At 48.6% G+C, this 25,645-nt stretch overlaps 1 protein-coding gene across 2 annotated transcripts in view; it reads left to right on the plus strand.

Annotated features, from left to right (window-relative positions):
• Window positions 1-25,645, plus strand: part of PTPRA (protein tyrosine phosphatase receptor type A) — a 136,754-nt gene that overhangs the window by 84,521 nt on the left and 26,588 nt on the right. For both annotated transcript variants that reach the window (XM_051617324.1, XM_051617325.1), the window contains 3 exons: window positions 20,852-20,930; window positions 21,337-21,699; window positions 25,418-25,435. In XM_051617324.1, the coding sequence (XP_051473284.1) occupies window positions 20,852-20,930; window positions 21,337-21,699; window positions 25,418-25,435 (460 nt within the window). The remainder of the gene's footprint in view (window positions 1-20,851; window positions 20,931-21,336; window positions 21,700-25,417; window positions 25,436-25,645) is intronic.

Here is a 25,645-nt window from a genome sequence, read left to right on the forward strand (position 1 = left end):
TAATATAGAGCAGGTGTTTCACCTTTCTGAGCATAATTCCCATGTACTGGCTCTTTTGGCATGGATTATAAACCAACCAGGGAGCTATTTATTTGCTCCAGCACTTCTGGGTGACCTTGGAACTTATCCTTGGTAGCAGCTTAATCCCCATGACATCCATAAAGAAAGATCTGTTTTCTTTGATAACTTTTGTATTTTCCAATACTGCAACAAACTGCAGGTGTTGGCCATGGTCAAGGGCTTGGCTACAGTGGCAAAAGACACAGCAAGAATCACAGAATCCCAAACTGGTTTGGGTTGGAAAGGACCTTCAAGATCATCCAGTTCCAACCTCCCTGCATGGACAGGGACACCTCCACCAGCCCAGGTTGCTCCAAGCCCCATCCAACCTGCCCTTCAACACTGCCAGGGATGGGGCAGCCACAGCTTCTCTGGGCAACCTGGGCCAGGGTCTCCCCACCCTCACAGCCCAGAATTTCTTCCATATATCCCATCTAAATCTCCCCTCTTCCAGTTTTAATCCATTACTGCTTGTCCCATCCCTCCCTGCCCTTGTCCAAAGCCCCTCCCCAGCTTTCCTGGAGCCCCTCCAAGTACTGGAAGGTGCTGTAAGTTCTCCCTGGAGCCTTCTCTTCTCCAGGCTGAACACCCCAACTCTCCCAGCCTGTCTCCAGAGCAGAGCTGCTCCAGCCCTCTGAGCATCTTTGTGGCCTCCTCTGGACCCGCTCCAGCAATGGGGTGAAGTTCCTCATTCCTCCTCTCCCCCCTGACAGGCTACTAATTACTGAAGGAGGAAATAGGAGGCCTGTGGAAGGCAGAGCGTTGACAATCAGATGCCAAGGTAAATATAGCCTGGCCCTGCCTATAACTGACTCGAGGCCATCATGGTTACATGAGGAGTCCTCCTGGAAAACAACTGGGATGATCCAGCCTGAGGTTAACAGATGGCTTTGAACGTCCACGAGCAAACGATGCAAAACCCTGGGAGCATTCTTCTCTTCCTCATTGTATCAACAAGCAGCAGGCTGGGACCTGTCCTCCCAGAGCTGCTAAAGAGCACTTGGGATCAGAGCACTACAAAGGATCCATTAAAAAAAAAAAAAAAAATCCACTTCTGTCTGCTTCAATGTGGATTTTGCTCCAAAAACCACACAGGAGATAGACGGACGTGTGGGGAGGGTAAAAAGTTGCACTGGAAACCTTTAAATCTTCTTCCACCCAAACCACAGACGTTGCTGGTGGACATGGGATGCCAAATGCCAGGGATGCTTTTCATTTTGCAGTCTTGCTGGGGAAAAGGAAGGAAAAAAGGCCACTTCTGTTCACCCATTAGCGGGAATGCTGAGCTGGGCTCAGCAGGGGCTTAGCTCCTCATTGTGGTTGCCTCACTTCCCTTCTTCCATCTAGTGCAACCAAAGGACTTCCAGGGTAAGACTTTAAATCATATTTTCCTCTTTCAGTAAAACATGAGGGTCACATGAGGTCAGACATCAGGAAGAAATTCTTCACTGTGAGGGTAATAAGGTGCTGGAACAGGTTGTCCAGGGAGGTTGTGGAAGCCCCATCCCTGGAGGTGTTCAAGGCCAGGTTGGATGAGGCTTGTGCAGCCTGGTCTGGTGGGAGGTGTCTCTGCTCATAGCAGGGGGGTTGGAACCTGATGATCTTGAAGGTCCCTTCCAACCTTAAGCACTCTATGATTCTATTATTTGAGGATGACCCAGTGCAACAAGACTAAGTAGAAGCACAAGGAGGAGCTCACCTTTTTATTTTGTCACCGAATTATTTTGTCAATCCAAACATAAGTCTTCTTTTATCTCTTTCCTCTGTTTCTCAGCATCTTCTGCACTGGTACTCAGGTGACATGACCAGAGGCTCCAGCACAAAGGAGTGACCCCTCTGTTTGGTCAGCCCTGTACCTGTCAATGTGTCTCTTTGCTGCTACCTCTCCAGTTACTGCCCTTTCACATCAAGGACAAGAGGATATGGTCTCAAGTTGCACCAGGGGGCATTTAGATTGGATATTAGAAGAATCTTCTTCACTGAAAGGTTAATGAAGCACTGGAACAGGCTGCCCAGGGAGGTGGTTCAATCTCCATCCCTGGAGGTGTTTAAGAGATGTATAGATGAGGTGCTGAGGGACATGGTTTAAGCACTGGACTTGGCAGAGTTAGGTTAATGGTTGGTAGAGTTAGGCTATGGTTGGACTCAATCTTAAAGGTCTTTTCCAGCCAGATTCTGTGGTGCTGTGATCAAATGTTCACCCCTCCCAGGAGCCTCCTTTGATCCTTGCGCTGGTTTTCTCTATCAAACGGGTGGGAAGAGGCCAAATGGCACCTCCCTTGGGTTGGGAGAGGGAAGGTGGGAATACAGCAAGACACAAAACACCACAGAAACAATAGCTGGCTCCCTGAAGCCAAAGCCATGCAGTGAGGAAGGATGTAGATGATGGTAAAGACCAAAGGCTGGGACTCAGAATGCCTCGCTGTCCTTGGCTGCCCAGCTTGTCACCTGCTTCCAGGAAGGTTTCTGGCTCTCCATGCTGGCCAGTGAGCAGTTCCTCATACTGTAGGTGTGGATCAGGGAATACTTTGCTCCAGGGAGAACAAGAGGCACCAGATTTCCCTTCTCCTTTCCCACTGACTCCTCTGGTTACTGCAGGGCTTGTGCAATTAAGTGGCCCCATGTGCTCCTGGCTTGTGTGATTCATCTTTGTACCTGCCAAGCTGTTAAACCCCCAATTTTGGTGTGCTGCATCACAGCTCTTGTAATCTCTCAGGCCTTTTGAAATGGAAAAGAAGCAATAAATGCCCTACACAAAGATGTTGGGTCATGAGGACCTTGTGGGACAAGCCAGGCATGGTACTGGGGCAGTGGGGACAGGGACTGATCCACATGGGCTGATCCTGAGCAGTGGGGTTGCTTTGAGGGGCTGGGGATCAATCCCTGGTGGATGCCTTTGTTGGGTAGATAGAGCTTGCAAGACCTTGTGACAAGTAGGTTAATGTTTTTGTAGCTGAGCATGCCATCTGTGAAGGAAATGAGTGATTATTTGATTTCATGGAATCATGGAATCCCAGACTGGTTTGGGTTGGAAGGGAAGGGTCTCACCACCCTCACAGGAAAGAATTTCCTCTTCATGTCTAATCTAAATCTCCCCTCTTCAAGTTTCAAGCCATTACCCCTTGTCCACTGGCTACATGCCCTTGTAAAAAGTCCCTCCTCAAAAACTTAGCATTCTCTACTTGGATTGCAAGTACTGATCATGACCACAACTTCAAAGAAGAGATCCAAACCAGCTGGAAATGGTGCTTAATCTCACCACCAGCCTTAGACCTAACTTATCCTGCTTGACATTGGAGTCATCTAGGAAAGGGCAAGTGCTAGAAAAGCAACAAGAGGGTTCCGTGGTGCAAATTCACAGAATCCCAGAGTAGTTGAGGTAGGAAGGGACTTCTGGTCCAACATCCCTGCTTGAGCCACCCACACCCAGTTTCCCAGGACCACATCCAGATGGCTTTTAAAGATCTTCAAGGATGGGCACTCATTCCATGACTTCTATCTGTATTCAAATGTCCCAGCCACCACAGTGAGACCTAAACTGGAAAACTGCATGAGAAGAAGGAAAATGAAGATGCTGAGGCACATGAGATGACCCTGATGGTGGGACATTGGGTGCCCCTTTGGTGGGAGATCAGGCCAGAAGTGCAGACCACCACATACCCTGCAGTTGCACTGTCTGAGAAATATCCAGCTCTTGTCTTCAGACTGAGGGTGGGAACAAGTGTCAGCAAGGGCCAGAAATCTGCTACAGCAGCGAGGGCTGGTAGAGATCTGGGTCTCGAAGATCTTGAAAGTCTTTTCCAACCTAAGTGATTTTGTGATTCTGTGATTCTTAGGGTGTTGAAAGGGCTGACATGGAGCTCATGTAGCTGATGAAACACCAGAAACCTAACCAGAGGGGTCCTGTGATCTCCTATGGTGGGGTCTCCTTTGAGTACCCTGTCCCAGGAAGCTGCTGGGGGGTGAGATCATCCACCTAGTCCTTGAACCTGAGATCCCAAGTCAGGTACTTCCCTGCAGTGGTGAGGCAGGAGAGCAGACACCAACTGCACGCATTGTTTCTGGTAGCTCCTCTCTGACTGAGCAGGAAAGCAGTGACCACAGAAAACATACATTTGGGGTTTTTTTTCTCTGCATTTTTCTGAAATCTGTTGGACCGTTTTGCTTGTAGAGGGAGAAGAGGAGGTAGGGGGGATGGGGAGGAAGAAATAATGGTGTCTCTCTTCAATTAAACTCCCCTAACAGTTGGTGTTGTGTTTCCCCCTCCAAACACATAGATCTGATCTGAAAATCCGGGGCTTAAAAGCACAGATGTTTAGTCTGACACACAAACATGGCATCTTTCCAGCAAGTGAAGCAGCTTTGTCCCTGCTGAGTTCAGAAGAGCTAATCTGGGATGAGAGGAGTTAAAGCTGCTCAGCAAGAGCTGCATCCTTCAACGGGGTCACCTGAAACTTGCCTTCCCTTCCCTCCAGGTGAAGAGGTCTTTCCCTTTGTACTCAAACCAGCTCTCAGAGATGTTGCTGCTTCTTCTGTCCCTCCAAGTGTCCTCTGGGGCAGGAGGAGAAGCAGCGGTGGTGTGATGGCACCTCATCAGGCCTGGTGAGGTGATTTTCCTGGGTCTCATCTCCATCCCCAAATAGGTCAGGGGGGAAATGGCATTGGATTAATTCTGTCTGTACATAAACCTCATGGTCAGAGACGTGTTGGGGTGCAAGTCAGGATGGCTAACCATTTATTTCTAGCTCATTAATTTTAATTCCAGTCCACGCCAGCAAGGATTACAAGTCACCCCACTGCTGATGTTCCTTGCTTGTCTCTTAATTAGTATCTCAGCAACTACCATTTATAACTGGTTCCTCCAACTGGTTTAAGAGCATCCCACACCTGAAATGCCCTTTTTGCTGCTGAGAATGGCTGGAAAGAGCAAGGGCTGCCCCACGTTTGCCTCCACTCTCCCTGCCCAGAACATGTCTTTTCAAATGTTGCAATATCTGCTTTGGAGGCCAAGCTGTGCTTGTTTGTCTTCACCACCAGTGTTGGAGCTGGGAACTGGTCACAATGCACTCATGAGCTTGCTGGCAGCTTCTGCAAATGAGTGGTTGAGAAACAAGGGGATTTCCTTCAGCAAAGCAGCCAGCAGGCATCTCAGAGCCATACTCTTTCTTGTGCTACTGATGGGATAATTAATTAATTGACAATGAAGATGCCACCACACTTGCCTGCCTGTTCTGTAGCTCACTCTCTAGACCAGAGTCAATATGGGGAGGAGGGTGCAAGCCAGCCCTCAAACCAGCCAACTCAAACCAGTCTGTGATTCTATTGTTAAGGTAAAAATGATCAAAAATGAGCCTGTGTTTGACTGACTACTCCAACTTTGTGTATGTATTAGATGTTGCTCCTTTTCCATCTGTAGGATGTTTTCAGTCCTTGTGTATCTCCCAAAATGGCATCTCCTACTCTTCTCCCTCCTTTTTAGTTCATCTATGCATTTGGTTATGGCAACATTTTCTGGGGGTCTTCAAATGAACTCTCTCTCCTCCTCTCACCCCACTGCTGTACAAGCACAGGGTGGCTTGGGGTTCAACGTTGCTCGTGTGGGATAAACCAAGTTCATAGAGAAATCATCTAGAAATGCTGAGTGTCAGATTCTGGGGAGGGCAGAGCTCAGAGAGAGACGTGTTAGTGAAGGACTGGACCTGATGGGACTGGATTTAGTTTGGACTAAGGGGAATGAGGGGGGATTTGAGCCAGGCTGGCCCCTGGTCTTCAGCAGGCTGTGTTACATGGAGTGAGAACTGATGACACCAAGCTGAGTGGTGCAGGTGATTTGCTAAAGGGAAGGGATGCCATCCTGGGGAACCTCAACAGGCTGGAGAAGTGGACCTCAGAAAGTTCAACAAGGACAAGTGCAAGGTCCTGCACGTGTGTCAGGGTGACCCCCAGTATCAATACAGGCTGGGGCATGAAGAGATTGAGAGGAGCCCTGAGGAGAAGGACTTGGGAGTGTTGCTTGATGAAAAGGTGGACGTGAGCTGGCGATGTGTGCTCACAGCCCAGAAACCAACCATGTCCTGGGCTGCATCCCCAGCAGTGTGACCAGCAGGTTGATGGAGGGGAATGTCCCCTTCTGCTCTGCTCTGGTGAGACCCCCCTGCAGGGCTGGGTCCAGTTCTGGGGTTCCTCAGCACAGGAAGGACGTGGAGCTGTTGGAGCAAGTCCAGAGAAAGCCACAGAAATTATCCAAGGGCTGGAGCAGCTCTACTCTGGAGACAGGCTGAGAGAGTTGGGTTGTTCAGCCTGGAGAAGAGAAGGCTCTGGGAAGACCTTATAGGGGTCTTCCAGGAGGTCCTATAAGAAAGATGGGGACAGACTTTTTGCCAGGACCTGTGCATGGCAGGACAAGGGGCAATGTTTTTAAACTACAAGCGGGTAGGATAAGGCTGGACATATGGAAGAAATGTTTTACAATAAGGGTGGTGAGAGGTGGGAGATGCCCCATCCCTGGAGACATTCCAGGCCAAGTTGGACGGGGCTCTGAGCAACCTGGTCTAGCTGAAGATGTCCCTGCTCACTGCAGGGGGGTTGGACCGGATGAGCTTTAAAGGTCTCTTTCAACCCAAACCATGCCATGATCCTGTGAAAATGAGATGAGTGTGTTAGGCTGGGCCACCACGCTGCCAAACACAGTCTTGGTCTTCAGCAACAGACTTTGTCTTGTCTTTGTGCAGCAACGAGCTGCTACAGAAAGCACCCTCTGTTGTTGTGGGAGCTCCTGTACCACTTAATGCCTGGCTAGGGGGTCTCTTATTTAACAGCAAATACTGAGGAGCCTTCTGTGCATTATGCTCCTAGCCGGGGCGTGATGGAAGTGGGTGTTTTTGTAGGAAAGCTGCTTTTCAAAGCCTTTTTTCAGAGCAAAGACTTCCAAAGATGAGGATGTGTCAGTTCCTATCCACTGCCTTGCTGTCGAAACTAAAATATTTAACCTGAGTGGAGTGCTCTGTCATTCTGGGTAGGTTGGAAATTAATTTAATTTAACATCATTTTGGTGGCTGTTTGGCCTGTTTGCCTAATATGGGGGATTTGAGCTGCCTTGTAGCCTCTTAATGTTTATTTGAGGATCACTGAAATCTAAGTGACACAAGGTGATACTTAATGCCTGCTCAGGAGGACTTTGTTTATTGGCCAAAAAATTTAAATGGGCCATAAAAACTGAATTCCAGCCTTACCTTGACTCTGTTTTCTCTTTCATCTGTGTCCAAGCTGCTGTCATCAAGGGAACTTGGAATTCCTTCTTCATGGTTTGTTTTTTTTCCACACAGAGTGGCCAAGAAATGACACTTAACCCCTGCTTATGTGCGTGCAAAAATATTAATGGTCCCAGTGCAAGTGAAATCTCTGAACATTCCAGAGAAGTTGTTCTTTCTGGCCTCCACCACCGCTGTGGTGCCCCGTTGTGTCTGACCACAGGAGCTCCTCCAGGCTTTTGAGAAGTTTTGGGGCTGAGAATTGACCCTCTGAAGGTGGGGAAGGTGATTTTGGAGGGCTCTGTACCTTGAGTATGATTGGCTGTGATGGGCAGCCAGGCTGGTTTGCTGCTGTGTTGCAGGAGGGAATAATGAATCTGACCATCTGTTGGTTTTCACAAAATTGCCATGGCAAACTTGGCCTCTTTTCTAGCACCAAGCTGCAGGTCAGGAGATGTTTGGAGATGATGGGATGCATCCACCTTCACTTTGGGGAAGGAACTTGGGCTTCTCCTGGAGCTCCATCTAGAGGGGAGGAAGATGGGATGGTCATGGAGGATGGGCCACCATGGCTCTGCTGTCCCCTGACCCAACCTTCTATCCTGCACCACCTTGCCAAGGCTGTCAGCCATGGCTCTTCTGGCCCAGTGGTCACTCCTGACCCTGAGACACTTTGCTGCTGGAAACCCTTGCTGCAAAGCCAGCAGCTGTGTTTAGTGGCGAGGACACCATGGCCAAACACAGTTCCTTTCCATTCCACCACTGGGGAAGGGGTTTGCTCTACCAAACCCCAAAAGGAGGTGTTGATCCCTCGGGTAAGGATGTAGAAACCAGAAACCACACAGTGCTCTGAGGTTGCTTCTGTGGTTGATTTCACGAGAGAAATTGTTGCGGTTTGGGCTGGGGCTTTCCTTGAAAAGAGGTTCCAGCTGGACATTCCCAACATCTGTGCCATAGCTGTGTGGACAAGGTGGTCAGCATCTCCATGGACCTCTTTGCTTGCTCCTCCATCTTCTTCAGCTTTCCTCTCGCCATGCTGAAAATGGTGCTGCCTAGCCTCGCAGCAGGGATCATTCCCATCAGTCGCCTACTGAGCTTCTGAACACCTTACCCATCAGCACAGCCATAAGCTCAAGGTTTCACCACAGAGGTCTTCAGTCATGGTTCACCTCCTGCCCTTGCTGGAGACATGAAGCCCAGGACCACTGAGGCTGAAGCAACGCATGGGCTTAGGTAGAGCATCACCTGCTGCAGACACTGGCTTCGGTTAAAGTCCTCTACGTGATATTCCTATTTTAAATGAGGGGAAAAAAAACACAACGGGACTGAGTGTCAGGTCATTTTCCCCTCTCCAACTCCTGATTTTCCCACTTTTTATATAGGGTGGCACCAGGATTCACAGCTCCCCGGCTGTGCCCCACAAAAAAGGGCTGATTTCAACCTTAGCAACAGGGTATTTTTGTTTAGATTGTATTTGTTCTCCTGTGAGGCCCATTGTTCTCTCCCATGCCTTGACCGTTTCAAAGGCAGATGATAAAAGCCTTCGCTGACAACAATCCAGTTGAGTTCAGCCTTTTGTTGGGGAGATTAAAATAGAGAATGAATTGTGAATAACATGGGAAGGCTAAAAGTGAGTTGTCCGAGGCTGTTGTTCCATCACTTTAAGGATAAGAAAGTGCATTTGAACAGTTTTTTATTTCAGTACCACTGAGCATTATGGTTGGTGTTGGTATCTGCAGGGGCTTGGACCCACCCTGTGGTGCAAGACAAGGATCCTTTCAGTTGTATCATCTAGTGCCAGCAGGAAATAGGTTTATAGCAATGATATTAGGTTTATGATAGGTTTATAGCAATATATATATGTAATAGCTTTATGAGACTAGGTATATAACAGGTTTATAGCTATATATAAATATATACATATAACTATACATATATTTATATAACAGGTTTATAGCAGTAGCAATTATAAAAGATCATAAAATCATAGAATCATAGAATAGTTTGGGTTGAAAGGGACCTTAAAGACCATCTAGTTCAACCCCCTGCAGGGACACCTCCCACCAGCCCAGGGTGCTCCAAGCCCCATCCAACCTGCCCTTCAACACTGCCAGGGATAAGGCAGCCACAGCTTCCTTGGGCAACCTGGGCCAGGGTCTCACTCAACCTTACACTAAAGAATTTTCTCCTAATGTCTAATCTGAATCTCCCCTCTTACAGTTTAAATCCATTACCCAGTGTTCTCTCCCTCCCTGTCCTTGTCCCAAGTCCCTCCCCAGCTTTCCTGGAGCCCCTTCAGGCACTGGAAGGTGCTCTAAGGTCTCCCTGGAGCCTTCTCTTCTCCAGCCTGAACACCCCAACTCTCCCAGCCTGTCTCCAGAGCAGAGCTGCTCCAGCCCCTGGATCATCTTCTCATGGCCTCCTCTGGACTTTCTCCCAGGAGCTCCTTTTCCTTGTTATGTTGGGGGCTCCAGAACTGGACCCAGCACTGCAGTTTGAGTCTCACGATGTCTGGCTTGTTGATGTGGCTCTAAAATCTGTGCCTAGAGCATCAAATTGTCACCCATCTTGGGCATGGAAGATGGAAGATAGATGGAAGAAAAGATGGGTGGAAAAAATAAATGGTAAAAAAATATGGAAAATGGAAATAGAGCCACCAGAGGCAGAGTTTCATCCTTTCTTGGGAGAGTGGGCACATGAGAAGAAATATTTGGGAAACTAATCTGCTCAAAATGCCAACAGCATGAATGATAACAGGGATCACCCCAAAGCTCTGCTGGTCCTCTAATTCTTTCCTTCTGAGTATATTTCAGCTGCTCTCAGGGCTCAGGCTCCTTTCTGCCAGGATATTCATATTCCTGGTGAATTTCCCGCTCACGGCAGCATCTTGAAAAGCTTCACATCCCTCCTCATAGCTTCTCGCTCCAGCTGCTCTTACCTGCAGTCCCTGTAATTGGCAATAATTTCCCTAATTGCTCACAAAAGCAGATGTTCTCTCTCTGGTCTCATCAAACCAGCTTATATTGTACTACATACATGAGCACACAACATTAAAGGGCTAATTCCTATAAATAAGCCTATTAAAACGTTAGAAATGATGCCTCCAACTAAAAACACATCCATGGCAGCTGCAGCCCACTGGATTTATTCATTTTTTGTATGTAATGTGGCAATCTCTGTCTGTCCCGGCCTGGGATGCCCTCCTGCTTGGCCAGTTGATCTTATGTTGTAGTCAGTGAATGTCTTAACATATGAGATCAGCCCTTTGTATTGTTTCCAGCTAATAAATCACATTTATAGGTAATTAACACTACACCTAAGGTATCCCCAGCATTACTGGTGAATGGCAGAAGAGTCCAGTTCATGCAGTCGTGAGCAGAGGGATGGCACCTTCAAGACTTCTAAGGGATGCTGCTCAAGAAAAAAACTGAATACCACTTATTTTCCTGCCTCAAAGGGGGAAAAAAGTACCCCAGAGATGGGGCAGCCACAGCTTCTCTGGGCATCCTGGGCCAGGGTCTCACCACCCTAACAGGAAAAAAATTTCCTTCCTGATACTTCATCTAAATCTCACCTCTTTCAGCTTAAAACCCTTCCCCCTTGTCCCATCACTCCCTGCCCTTGTCCCAAGCCCCTCCCCAGCTTTCCTGGAGCCCCTTCAGGCACTGGAAGGTGCTCTAAGGTCTCCCTGGAGCCTTCTCTTCTCCAGGCTGAACACCCCAACTCTCCCAGCCTGTCTCCAGAGCAGAGCTGCTCCAGCCCTTGGATCATCTTGGTGGCCCTTCTCTGCACCCTCTCCAACAGCTCCATGTCTCTCCTGTGCTGAGGGCCCCAGAACTGTACACAGTGCTCCAGGTGGGGTCTCACCAGAGCAGAGTAGAGGGGCAGAATCCCCCCCCTGGCCCTGCTGGCCACAATTCTTTTGATGCAGCCCAGGACACAACTGGCTCTCTGGGCTCCAGTGTTCACTGTCAGCTCATGTCCAGCTTCTCATCTCCTCCCACCCCTAAGTCCTTCTCCTCAGCACTGCTCTCCATCCATTCTCCCCAGCCTGGATTTATGCCTGGGGTTGTGCTGACCCAGGTGCAGGATCCTGCGCTTGGCCTTATTGAACTTCATGAGGTTGGCACTGGCCCACCTCTCTAGCCTGCCAAGGTCCCTCTGGATGGCCTCCCTTCCCTCTAGGGTGTCAGTCACTCCACGTACCTTGGTATCACCAGCAAACTGGCTGAGGATACACTCAATCCCACTGTCCATAGATTCTTCATCCAATGAGAATGGAAAAATTAAGGAGTTTTGATGAGCTGACTTCTTAAAGCAGCATCACTTTGGGTTTGTGGCTCCAGCAATACGTGTCAGGTCATCTTCTCTTCCCCCAGAAATACTCTCTGGTATCTTATTTGTAGGTTGTGTTGAAAAATGCTCGTGTCTGGCAGCACAAATGCTCCCAGTCAGACTTTTCAGCTTGAAGCCTTCAGCACAAGACGTGCCTCAAAATGCTTTTGGCACTTGAATACAGAGTCAGAGAGGAAAACATTTGCAAACCTCCTTTATAGACCCTTGCAGCCACTGGTAAAATTGTCATTTTTTGGTTTCTTCCTCTAGCAAACTGTGACAGAAACACATTTCATGTGAGATGAAGGGGAGGCATCCCTGGTCCCCCTCCGGCTGTTGCCATTTGTACCTCATCCTCGACCCTTTTTCCCTGTTCTAATACATGCAAATATATGTAAAGAGTAAAGACTGTGCCACCGAGTCTTGCACATTTGTTTAAAGAGAAGGGAAACAAGCTGAACTTACAGGGAATCTGCAAGCTGAATTTTAAGACCCATGTATAAAAAGACCCAAACGGGCTGTTGGCGGTCGCCGACGCTGACCGATGCGATGCTTTCTGGCGCCTTTATTTTCCCTGCTCTTGCAGTTGTAATGTCATTAATATGGAGCTTTTGGAGAACTGGAGTAGATCTTAATTAGCAGCCTGTGATTTTTTTTTTTATTATTTTTTTTTTTTCCCTGAGTTTCATAATCAGTGATCTCGACTACACCAGAAGTGTTACTGTGGCAACAGGGCTGAACTGAGCAGCGGTGCAGAATTACCGCAGGTAAATCGGTGATTTTACGGATCCACGGCACTTTCTTAGCCCAGGGGCTGCTCCGTGGGACAGGCTGGCTGCTCCCTGCATCCCTACAGGTGTCCCGGGTGGATTTCAGGGTAAGCACAACCAGCAATTAAACTGCATGACCAAACGCATGCGTTTTAATTGGAGCTTAGCCTCTGTAATGAGATTTTAAGGCTGTCATGCGAATGATCCCCTCCGACACCTTTGTTTTAAGTAGGATGCTCTCATCAAACACTCCAGCTCCCTCGCTCAGTCTGGGCTTGGAGCTGGGACTTCCAAAGGGGCTGAGCCCAAAAGCTGGGCTTTGTTTTTTTTGTGGGGTTTGGTTTGGGATTTTTTTGTTTTTGTTTTAAACCTCCTTCCTCCTCCCCACGTACCGTTCGCTCTCCGAAGGGCAGCGTGTTAGGCAGGGATGTTGTTCTGCTCAGCAACAGTCATGCTTCAGCCTCACTCCTCAACCAAAAGCAGCCAGTCCTTTTCCTAGCTGGTATATGAGCTGCACCCGTGTTTCTTTGTACACATTACAGATGATGCCTGGGACAAAGAAGGGGACACCCTCAAATGGAATCTCTAAAGAAATATATTCCTGTATAACTTGACTTTTTAAATTATGTGTTAATTCATTCTTCTTGAATAATGAGATCAAACAGCTTCACTGGAGCTTTTTGGGCTCCCAGCAACATGTTGCAGCTGCACTGCCCATCCCGTGGGGCAAAGCACACTGGGAGACTGTGGGTTCTGGTCTCTTACTGGCCAGGGGCTGTTGCTTTGACATTTTGATGGCCCCAGAAGGAGCTGTCACCTCCCTCTCCACTTGGCAGTGCAGCTCCTGACACCCCACTGACCCTCACCAGCCTGGTCTGCAGTGAAACCCTCCATCCTCAGCACCTTCCTCCTGGCCAAGGCTCAGTGTTGGTCCTTCATTTTCATGCCCCCTGAGCTGACAGCTTCCTTGGGCTTAGCTTACTGCTCTCCTTTTTCATAGAACTTCACCTTCTTTTGGCTTTTTCCTGTCCTGCCTTGATGCCCCTTTATATTGCATCCTTTAGAAAACTCTCCAGCTGGTTGTTCTCCATGGCTACAGGTCCAAGAAGCTCTTCATCCCCTTCTGTCTCCCTCCACAGTTTATTCCCCAACTCATCCTGGTTTCTTCTGCACATGGTGAGAGGTGCAAGAGCAACCAGCTCGTGCTCCTACAATCAGGCAGCCACGGTGCCGGCAGAAAATAGTGGCTGAGGGCGAATTAGATCCATCCTAATTATGACAGCTAATAGGAAAATTATTATTAGGAAAATAATTGGACATGTTTGTAACTTTTTCCCTCCAAGGCACTTGGGCAGCATCCAGATGGTGACTCTGCTGGCTGTATTGGCAGTGTGGCCGGGAGTGCCTGTCTGTGCAGCTGGATGGGCAAGGATGGGACATCATCGAGTGCTTTGCTCTGAGATGTGCTACCCATCTGATGTACCACTCTAGCAAGCCAAGGGGAGTAGGGTCGGGTTCCTTCCACGCACATCTTGCTCTTTGAAAGAGGCCTGTGCATTCTTCTGTTGGACTGAGAGCTGGGAAAGTAGTCAGAGGGCTGGAGCAGCTCTGCTCTGGAGACAGGCTGAGAGCGTTGGGGTGTTCAGCCTGGAGAAGAGAAGGCTCCAGGGAGACCTTAGAGCACCTTCCAGTGCCTGAAGGGGCTCCAGAAAAGCTGGGGAGGGGCTTTGGACAAGGGCAGGGAGTGATGGGACAAGGGAGAAGGGTTTTAAGCTGAAAAAGGGGAGATTTAGATGAAGTATTAGGAAGGAAATTTTTTTCTTGTTAGGGTGGTGAGACCCTGGCCCAGGTTGCCCAGGGAATCTGTGGCTGCCCCATCCCTGGAAGTGTTCAAGACCAGGTTGGATGAGGCTTGGAGCAGCCTGGTCTAGAGAGAGGTGTCCCTGCCCATGGCAGAGAGTTGGACTAGATGATCATTGAAGGTCCCTTTCCAACCTGAACCATGCCATGAGTAAATGCCGAGGTGCAGGAAAGTGGTGATTTGTTTGTTTGTTGAAGGTTGAGCAGATGGAGAAAGTAAAACCCAAGCCCTTATAGCAGGCTCGTCCTCCTCCTCGTGCACCATTTGTTCCAGCAGCTGTCACTCGTGTGGAAACTGCTGTTTATTTAAAGGAAAAAAAAAAAAAAAGGGAAATGAAGTGGATTTTCAGAAGGGCTGAATGGCTGCTGTGATTAATCTTTTCTGTTGAAGACTCGAAAAGCAGAGGGTGGGGTGGGGGAACAATGTTCAGTGACACATCAAAGGCCTCGTTTCAGCTTCGGAGACACATGCAAGGAATTAGTCACTGTGTCTTGGAGCAACAAAACCCTTTTCCCTCCCTAAACTCAGCGCCTCCTCTCCCTGCCATGACCAACGTGGTGGTAACCAAGAGAAGTCAATGCGTGGTTCAAGGAACCCCCTGCGAGACCCTTGGCCCCTGGGTGATTTCTCGTAGGGAACCAAGCTTTGGGTTTTGGTTTAGAGTCCCCAGCAGTGTGGCTTATCCTGGTGGGTTTTTTTTTTCTTACACCCTTTGCATCTCATAAAAAATGAGAAATTTGGGGTTATGAGGAGGGGGAACCCAGGGAAATCGTTCTGCTGTCGGGTGAATCCATGGGCAAGAATCCTCTGCCACGCATCACAGCTCCAGCAAGAGGCTGGAAAACCACAAAGGGGATTTAAGAGGAGCAGAGAGGGGGGAAAAAAGGAAAAGCAGGTTTGTTTTTCAGGGTGGCTGAGCCATGCTGATGGCTTGCTGCCACCAAAAAAGAAAAAGAAAAACACCTTTTTCCCCTTTCTTTATGCTCATGCTTGTTCTCATCCTACTGTGAGTGATTTCAAAGAGCCAACAGGTGCAAACTCTAACCTTGCTCCTAGTTCTGCCTTCTTCCCTGCCAAAAAAAAAAAAAAAAAGAAGAAAATGGAACCATTTGTTTCATTTTTCACTGCAGTTGGGGCCAGCACAAGGCATTCAGGTGGTCTGGGTTGAGCCACTGCATGTTAGCATCCTACTGGTAGCAGAGGTGGTTTCTGAGCTCCTGGAAAGCCGGGTAGAATTTGGGTTGTGTCATCTTGCACACAGCAAAAAGATTGCCTCATTTTCCAGGAATCAGGAGTACAACAGAGGTGGGAGTAAACCCTGCCTTAGATTGTGGATGGTTGTATCCAGGTAGCATCTGGGCAGTTTCTGCAGCACTAAGTACAAATTCCTTGCTTTCTGGGAGCACAGGGAGATGGTCCTGCATCCAGACCCCCCTGCAGCAGCAGCACACACAAGGACCATTTTTAAGCTACTTATTACTTTATAAAGAGATTCTTTCCTTTTTCTTCCCCCTCCCCCAGCATCAATCATCTTGACAAGATCCATTTATTTTAAAACATTGGTCCTGCAGCCTGAAAACCAGCCTTTCCTATAGGAAGCTCCCAAGCAGCACACAGGAGGGTGCAATGCATATCCACCTGTGGGTGTAGATATAGATGGTATAGATGTAGATGTAAGTATAGAGTGTTGCTGGAAATGCCAGTAGCAATTCTTCAGGTTTCTGACTCCACATATAGATCTATATAAATGCATATCTGTATACCTGTATGTCTATATTTCTATATATGTGGGTGTATATATATAGATAAAAAATTTCTGGAAATGCCAGTAGCGATTATTCAAGTTTCTAACCCCAAATATATATATTTATTTTTATATATATATATATATCTCCATATCTTCATATCTATATTTCCATTTATATATATCTGCATCTATCTGTCTGTCTGTCTGTCTGTCTCTCCATCTGTCTATCTATTGATCTCTAAACCTAGAGATATAAAATGGCTGGAAATGCCAGTAGCAATTGTTCAAGTTTCTAACCCCAAATACATATCCATACATATAAAAGTACTGGAAAGGCCAGTAGCAATCCCTCAGGTGTCTAAGCCTGACTTAGGGAAGCCAGGTCTGGCAGGCAGAGGCATTGCTGAGCATCCCAAACCAGCTCCTTCCTCCTGGGCAGAGCCAGCGCCCTGACGTCAGGGTGTTTTTCTGCAGCGCTCGCAGGATGTCAGAGCCAGCCAAGAGCTGTGTTTATGTTGATAACATTACAAGTATTTCCTCTCCGTTTCCGAAACCAGCAGGGAGGGAGCTGAGGGGGAAGGGAGACTCGGGTTTCTCCAGCTTTGGGTAGGACTCTGAAGGCCTTTTATGTTAAGAAGCAGGTACCGATGAACCGCTGGCATTTATTTATCCTGTGCTTGGGAATAGAGAGGGTTTAACAGCAGGGGCTGGGAGCTGGGAGCTGGGCTGGCACAGCCCTCCCTCTTGCCTTCACCCTCTGCTCCAGATCTGGTCTTAAGGTGATAAAGCAGAGCTGGCAACAAGGCTGGTCACAGGAGAAGCTCCCGGGATTCTCTGTGTAATGATCTGCACAGCCAGCCGTGATGCTCGCGGGGCTGCCTCGTATCCTGCAGCTTTGAACATTCACAGTAATAAAGCCATGAAAACTCAGGATCCACATGCATCCAGCTTTCCTCATGCTAACAGGGAAATTCAGTATTCTCTGCCCTTGCCAGCCCTTTCTCCCTGATGTGATCTGCTTAAGGATCAATGAACTTAATAAACATAATACCAAGGGGGCTTTAAAGCTTCCAGCCCACAGATGCAATCCCAGGGCATCAGCTTCACTGCTGGCTCAGCCAAGGGGGGACCTGCATGAAAGAATCAATCATCTTAAGAGTCTTTTCCAGTCTAAATGATTCTATGATCATCCCACCCTCTCACATGGGTTTTGCAGCTGGTACCCATGGCCAGTCTAGGGATTGCCTGTAGCTTTTATCCATACAGCAGTAAGTCAGGGAAATAAAACCCAGCTCTTTTGTTGTATGTGGGTCACTTCCCCATAAGAAGGGCAGGAAGAAGAGCAGATTCACAGCTTTTACTTCTTTCCACCCACCATGTCCTGCTTTTGATACCAAGGGAAAATATGTTGAGGATGGGGCAGAACAGATCTTCAAGATCATCTAGTTCCAACCCCCCTGCATGGGCAGGGACACCTCCCACCAGCCCAGGCTGCTCCAAGCCCCATCCAACCTGCCCTTCAACACTGCCAGGGATGGGGCAGCCACAGCTTCCCTGGGCAACCTGGGCCAGGGTCTCACCACCCTCACAGTGAATAATTTCTTCCTAATATATCATCTCAATCTCTTCTCTTTCAGTTGGAAACTGTCCCCCCTTGTGCTATCACTCCCTGCCCTTGTCCCAAGCCCCTTCCCAGCTTTTCTGTAGCCCCTTCAGGTACTGGAAGGTGCTCTAAGGTCTCCCCCAAGACTTTCCTGAGACGACTCCAGGGACCACAGACAGGAGAAGGACCAGGTGCCCTGGAGTCCTGTTCCAGTTCTGCCACCCCTTTGCTGAGTTACAATGAGAAGTTGTCATTCCCCTGACATCTGAGGTGTGCTGCAATATCTGGAGCTGCCAGCTCAAAAGGTCCTTGAAGCCATTAAGAGAGGCCTAGAAGAGATTAAGATCTGTATGTTTTCCAGTGATGGGTTAATTATGGACCAGAAGGTGAGAAGCAAGATCTCAGTGTGAGGAGCCAGTAGGATGCCAGTGTGGTGGGAGCATCCCTGTTAGTGACTGGTTGGTTCACTCTTGGGCAAACGGCTGCTGTGGTGCTAGTGCTGGGATAGCTGTGGGAATCCCAAATGAACAGCATCCCAAATGAACAGCATCCCAAATGAATGAGAATCCCAAATGAACAGGATCCTCAATGAACAGGAACTCTCAGTTTGAGAATGGGGGTGGGAGAAGAGGAAAGGAGCCACATCCACACCCAAGAATGGTGTTTCTCTACAAATATTCATCAAATCACAGCAAAGAGTCGCTTTTTTTTCTAGTAACCTAGAAAATCTAGCCTAGTAACCCAGAGGCAGGTCTTTCCCTTTCCCTCCTTACTGTTCCCTTGTGGCAGTAGCGTTGGGTTCCCAGCAAGGGCAGTGGTTGCGATGGTGAGACCTGGGCACCTTCATTAGCCCCCATGAGGTTTCAGGAGTATCTCAGTGCCACCATTACTTTCATTCAGAGAGTCAGCATGGACTGAAGGTCCTTTTGCCTTTGCAGAAGTTCTGATTGTGAGGAGCACCCTGTTTCTGTGGGTTTCCACAGTGGGATGCTCAAAGGATCTGTCTCCTGCATCGGGTTGCTTTCATTCTTGCTGGCAGGGCAGCTTTGTCTGCTTCCCCATTGCTACTAAGGACAGGCAGGACACAAGTCCCCTTTCCTACCCCCCTTGGCTTAGGACCATCTCAGCACCAGACTGGGATTGTTTGATGAATGGCTTTGGAGCAAAAGCCAACATCCTGGTGAGCTTGGTGCTCTGCTTCTCCCCAAGTCCAGATGCACCATCAACCCTAAAAACACAGCATCAGAGAATCACAGGATGGTTTGGGTTGGAAGACACCTGTAGAGCTCACCTAGTCCAACTCCCCTGCAGTGAGCAGGGACATCTATCTTCAACTAGACTAGGTTTCTCAGAGCCTGTCCAGCTTGACCTGGAATGTTTCCAGAGATGGGGCATCTCCCACCTCTCTGAGCCAATGTCTCACGACCCTCACTGTAAACAATCTTTTCCTTATAAACCCTTTACAAACATTGAATTTTCTCTCCAAAGCCAGAGCAGTTTAGACCAAGCATCTCTGACTCTGAATGAGTTGTGTGGGGTGTGTTAAGCACCAAGAGTGGAGAATGTCATCAAAACCCTGCTGGTTGCAGGTTTTCTGGACATCCCACCCTGGAGCAAAACCTCACAAGAGGCGTTGCAGGACCAGCCCCAGCTCCAAGCAGCAGGAGGACTGAATCAGTTCAAATTCATCCAGACAGATATTTTAACCATCAGTGAAACCCTCTGGAAAGTTGGCTGCTCACACCACTGGGACCTCTTGGAGAAAGCCCTGCCTCAGGACTGGCCGTGGAGGGAGCCGAAGGAAAGCTCTTATCTCTGGAGCTTGATTTCCTTCTGGTTCAGGGTTTGTCTGACCTTTTGGTCACTGAGTGAGTTTGATTTTTGCCAGCTTTTCTTTTGGGGGGGAGGAAAAACATGTAAGTGGGTGGTGCTGGTGGGCGGATACTCCTGGGTGGGGAGGATCTTGCATTTCTGATATCGTTTCCAGCACGTTGATGACTTCAGCGTTGTCCTTTTGCCCAGAGTTTGGGATGGGTCTAGATTGAAGCAGATTTAAATAAATACAACAAGAACAAACAACATGAGATGTATTTAAGAGGAGGAGGCTTAGACTGTGTATCGGGAATAAAACCCTTTCTTGGCAGCTTGACGAGTTGACTTGGCAGCAAGAGCTTGCATCCTTCTCCCAGGAGATGCTGAAGATGCAACTGGATGTGTGACAAAAGCCTGAAGGACAGGAGAGAGTCGTGTGGCAGCTGCCAATCGTTGGCATGTAGCAGAGCCATCTCTGGGCTTGGAGCAGATGCAAGATTCTGACCTGACCTTGGGAGGCCCCAAGTTCTGGGTCTTGGCAGCTTTGGGCTCTCTTCTGGCCAGGACAATGATGTCTAACATCTCGCTGTCATTCGCCTCAGGACCTGTATCTGTTTGGGAGGAGATAACTATACCCATTTCTCAGGAGCTTTCTGAGGTCTACAGAGGAACTAAATCACCACAGAACTCTTGTATTGAGAAGGGCTGGGGGGGAAAGCCTGGGGAAAACAACTCTGGTCGTGTCATCGTCCTGTAAATTTGCAGGACATTTCCTGGGAAGAAACATCCAGTGCAAGAAATGTGCAGCTTGCACTGCCAGATTATCTTGGATCATTATTTATGGGTATTTGTTCCATCTGCATGTGCAGGGAGTCTGATGGGGTTTGAACTGAGTCAAGGCTGCCCAGTAACAGGCTGGGATCTGCTGGCACTGCCTGCAGGAGGAGCTGACCTCTCCTGCTTCCCTGCCTCTGGTTCTGGGGCGTTTTGGATCCAGGCTCCTTGTCGTGGTCTTCACTTGTTCCATCTCAGTTTTCTCCAAGTACACTCATTTGCAGACCATTATATAAGCACATCATTCATTTCCTTGAAGACCAAGTACTTCTCTTTGGTGCTCAGCTTCATGGCTCATTCCTCTCATGCTCTTCCACAGTTTATCCATTCCCTGCTTTGTCTCAGGTCACTTTTGCTGTTCCCCCAGACTGGGATCTCTCCATGTGCCCTCCAGTTGGGAATGTATGAGCATATCAATAAATCCTTCCCATTCACATTCCTGCAGGGACTCCAGCCACACATGCACTTCTCCCTTCATGCTCTACACACTCAAGATGCCCAACAGCATCCCAAGTTGGAATTCTTTTGGGATGACTTTGCATGAGGGTTTAAATAATTGTTCTTTGCTCTCTTCCCCAGGTCAACATGGATTTGTGGTTCTTTCTCCTTTTGCTCGGAAGTGGCCTGATAAGTGTAGGTGCTAACAACGTTACAACAGGTAAACTGTGCTCCTCAGCTTCTCTCTTTTGTCCCTAAACCATCTGTAGGATCAAAGGAGTAAGTGCTCACATGCTGGGTGACTCGCTCCTTCTGCCCTCCACTGTAATATGTTGGAAAGAGGGTGGTGGGCTGCAGGTGCTCATAAATCAGTATAAAAACTGATCCTCTCTTACAGGGGCCCTAATCTTTGAACCTTCTCCATATCATAATATGTATTCAGGTGACCTGCTTTTACGGGGTGAGCAGCACCATGCTCTGCCAAGCACTCCTTCTCCTGGACTCGGGATTTTTTTGGCTGTTTTATCCTTGTAGCTGCAGTCATGCTAATCTCCAGCATCTAAACCCTCCAGTGTTGCAGCAAGGCACCTCATGAAGGTTCTCCTTTGTGCTCTCTCCTCTCGCAGAGCCACCCACAACAGTGCCCACCTCCCCCAGGAGCCCCACCAAAGCTCCTACAGCAGATCCCAAGGATGGGACTACGACGAGCGCGAACAGCCTCAACGTTAGCACTCCAGTGACTGTTTCTACCGTGGCGTCAAAGCCACCTGCAACCACAGCCACCAGGCTCTCCCCCAACACCACCACCATCAGCCTCAACACCTCCACCCTGGGGACAACCTTGCCCCTGCCTCCAGCCACCTCCCTGCTGCCCAGCGTGACGCCGCCGGCTCCGCGCACCTCCCTCCCCAGCACCGACGCGGAGACGACGGAGCGGAATTTTAGTGCCATGGTGACAACACAAGAGACCTCTTCTGCTTCCCACAATGGTAGGCATCTCCTGCACCTCTTCCCCTCCAGGCCACGCTGCCTCCGGGTTTGTTTCCTTGCTCTACTTTTGTTTTGCTGAACAAAAGAGAAGGAGAAGACACTTCGGGACAGGTTTTTCCATTTCGGTTGGAAAAGACCTTTGAGGTCATCAAGTCAAACCCTTAACCCACTACATAAACCAAACACCTTCAGAGCAAGTGCTAAGCTAGAATCAGCACCTTTTTTTTTCCACTTTGGCAACTAGGACCTTCCCTGCCCAGGTTTTATGTTGCTCTGAGGGAAGGTGTGAACTTCACAAGCTGCTGGTTGTGTTGGCATAACCCTCGCGTGGCCTTTCTTGCCTTCACTGAGGAACCACAAGCAGCAGCTACCTTTGCTGTGTCCACCTGGGAGTTATGTCATGGTGATGGTGCCAAAGTGTCCAGATGAGTGAGAGTGAAGTCTGAGTGCAAAGTGAAGTGGTCTTCATCCCCCAGTGCTGATGACTTAGAATCATAGAATCATTTTGGTTGGAAAAGACCCTTAAGATCCCTGAGTCCAACCCTTCCCCCAGCCCTGCCAAGGCCACCACTAACCCATGTCCCTCAGCCCCACATCTACAGGGCTTTGAAATCCCTCCAGGGATGGGGACTCCACCACTACTCTGGGCAGCCTGTGCCTGACAGCCCTTCCAAGGGAGAAATTGTTCCTAATATCCAATCTCAATCTCCCCTGGCACAACTTGAGGCCATTTCCTCTTGTCCTGTTGCTTGTTGTTTGAGAGAAGAGACCAACCCCCCTGGCTCCAACCTCCTCTCAGGCAGGTGCAGAGTCAGCAGGTCTCCCCTCAGCCTGGACACCCCCAGCTCCCCCCATGGTGATTCAACTCCCTGAACTGACCAGATCAGAAGAGATTGTCCTACCGAAGATATGTGCTTCCTGCCAAGATTCTGGGGCACCAGAAACCCCAGGTTCTCATTTCACTTTTGTCACAGATGAATTTCATCACTTCTTGTGGTTTCCAGAGTGTGAAATGGAGTTAGTGCTGCACAGCTCCCAGGTGCTGGCTGAAGAGTTGATCCACAAGGGGTCTGTGTAGGCAACAGCAAGAAATCACCCTGGGTTGCTGCTCAGCTGCAGAGCTTGGCTTATCCACAGTCCTGCTACATTTATTTGTATTTTGGTGGCCACCATGGGCTCAGGCCATGCTTTTTTGCACTGTACAAGCACACACACAGCAAGGCAGTCCCTGTCCCAAAGGATGTAAGGTATAGACTAGAGGTGGCCAGCCAGGGGTGAGGTCCAGCTCGTGGGGAAAGCTGGTAAGTTGGCTCGTTATCCATAATTAGCTGAGCTGGGGGTGAGGGATGATGCAGTAGGATGGTGCTGGCCCATCTGGTAGGGTGATCTGTATGCTCCACCTGCTGCTTGCAGGCACAAGCCACTTGTGACTTAATAAACCCTCTGAAGGTGCTTTCTCTCCACCATGATGAGGGCCAGGAGCAATGTGGTGAGGCTTAATTGAGCAGAGTATTCCAGGCACTGGATGTCTCAGTCTCACATTTGCTGGCACATCCACTGAGGAGATGCCCCATCCCTGAGAGTGCTGAAGTTCAGGTTGGACAGGGCTTTCAGCAACCTGATCTAGTTGAATGTGTCCTTGCCCATGGCAGGGGGGTTGAACTAGATGAGCCTTCAAGTCCCTTCCAACCCGAATCATACTGTGATTCTATGCCTGCATTGTCATTTTTTCCCCATTACTTGGACTACTTTAATCTTTGGAAGGTCTAGATGAGCAAGAGTTGTCTCTACTGCCATCCTGCTGTCCTTCCCCTCTTGGCACAGTGTAAAAGTGGCCTCTAAGAATGTAGTTTGGCTGCTCAGTGTGGATCAAGAGCAAAATGAGAATAAATTTCTCAAGGGATCTGGGGTGTTGGGTATCTGAACCCCTCTGCAGGTCGGTGAGATGTGTGTGCCCTCTTCCTCTGGGCATCTTTGGAAACTGCAGCCTGTGAAGCTGCAGTGAACTTGTCTTGGCTACCAACATAGGAAGGGATATGACTGAAGTTTCCAACCCAGCTTTCTTAGCATCCTGCCATCCCTGAGCTCATCTAGCTTCCTTTCAAGCACAAATCCTGAAGTTTTGTTGCTGGGTGAAGGAGTCCAGAGTAACCTCAGATATGTGCATGGTGCAAGTTTAGAGTAAATGTAACCTTCAGGTGGGAGTGGTGGAGGCAAAAGCCTGAGGTACTGCCAAGATCTGGACGTTGCAGTGTCTGCTAGTGGGGGGCTGAATTTGTCATTTTTGTGCCTTTACTACTTTTTTTGTCACTGGGGTTGCTGCTTTTGGTGAACTCTCTTGGTGCGGGCTATGACACGTTGGCCACTGCACCATCAAGGCCAGGTGTAGCTTCCACTTGCTGTTAGTTCCAAGAGCAAATGACCAGACCTGATTCTTTCTTTATGTCAAGTAATTTGTCAAGGAACAAAATTAGTTTTAGGCCTGCCCTGACTGTTAATCTTAATGGGAAATTTGGATAGCAGTCATGGAAGAATTAAGTGGTGCTCAAGAGAGGGACAGGAGCAGAAGGCACCACATTAATTACATGTTGTAGAGGCAGTTCCTGCTTCTCCAAACCTACCAGGGCTGTCCTCAACCCCATGCTGCAGCTCCTGACACATAAAACAGGGGCATATGGTGCTGGTGCCAGCAGAGTTGCAGCAGGAGAGCTGGGCAATGCTCTCGTTGGGTTACTTCTGGCTTCCTCTAGAGTACTCTGTCCAGTTCTGGAGCCCTCAACACAGGAAGGACATAGAGCTCCTGGATTGAGTCCAGAGGAGGCCACAAAGATGTCCCAAGGGCTGGAGCAGCTCTGCTCTGGAGACAGGCTGGGAGAGTTGGGGTGTTCAGCCTGGAGAAGAGAAGGCTCCAGGGAGACCTTAGAGCACCTTCCAGTGCCTGAAGGGGCTCCAGGAAAGCTGGGGAGAGGCTTTTCAACAGAGAGGTCAGTGAGAGGACAAGGGGTAATGGCTTTAAACTGGAAGAGGGGAGATTTAGATTAGATGTGAGGAAGAAATTCTTTGCTGTGAAGGTGGTGAGACCCTGGCCCAGGCTGCCCAGGGAAGCTGTGGCTGCCCCATCCCTGGCAGTGTTGAAGGGCAGGTTGGATGGGGCTTGGAGCAACCTGGGCTGGTGGGAGGTGTCCCTGCCCATGCAGGGGGGTTAGAGCTGGATGATCTTGACAGTCCCTTCCAACCCAAACCAAACTGGGACTCTATGAGGCATCCAAACCAGCAGGTAGAGGCTCTCCTTGGATGCTTATCCTCCCCAGCACTGAGCCCAGGCTGCTCTTAATTCAGCACTTGACTCAGCTCCTCTTTTAAAAGGATGCACAAATTTTCTCTCTTAATTTTAAGTGCTAATAAATTACACCAGTGACTTGCTGGTTATAGGCTTAAACAGACTGTGCCATCGATTTCCTGATATTTATCAGTGTTACAGCTCAGCTGCAGCTCTCTGCTCTGCTGAGAGAAGTTGGGGTTTTGTTTCTTTTTCCTGACTGAAGGCTGAAATTCATTCTAACATCCTAGTTTTGTAGCTGGTGTTTTAAAGGAAAGATTTACGTGGAGATGATAAGAGTTACTAAATTTGTTACTGTCTTGGTCTTTGATCCTTCCTGACTTATTAAAATGTATATTTCTTTGTTGCTAAGAGACTTCTGTTTTCTTTTTCTGCAGGTAACGCTGACAGAAGAGGTAAGAATTTTATATTTCATTGCTCTTTAGTCAAAGCCTCAATAAAAAAAAACAACATTTCCAGAAATATTCTGCTGTAAGATGGCTGTCCTTATGAGACACTTCCAAACTTGCTGTCACAGAGCCTCAAGCTCTTTAGAAGAGCAGGGAACACACTGATAACTTCATTTCTGCTGGGCTTTTCAGAAATACACTGTGAAAATATCAGTG

Source organism: Apus apus, chromosome 4 (assembly GCF_020740795.1).
Source record: "Apus apus isolate bApuApu2 chromosome 4, bApuApu2.pri.cur, whole genome shotgun sequence".
Taxonomy (NCBI): Eukaryota; Metazoa; Chordata; class Aves; order Apodiformes; family Apodidae; genus Apus; species Apus apus.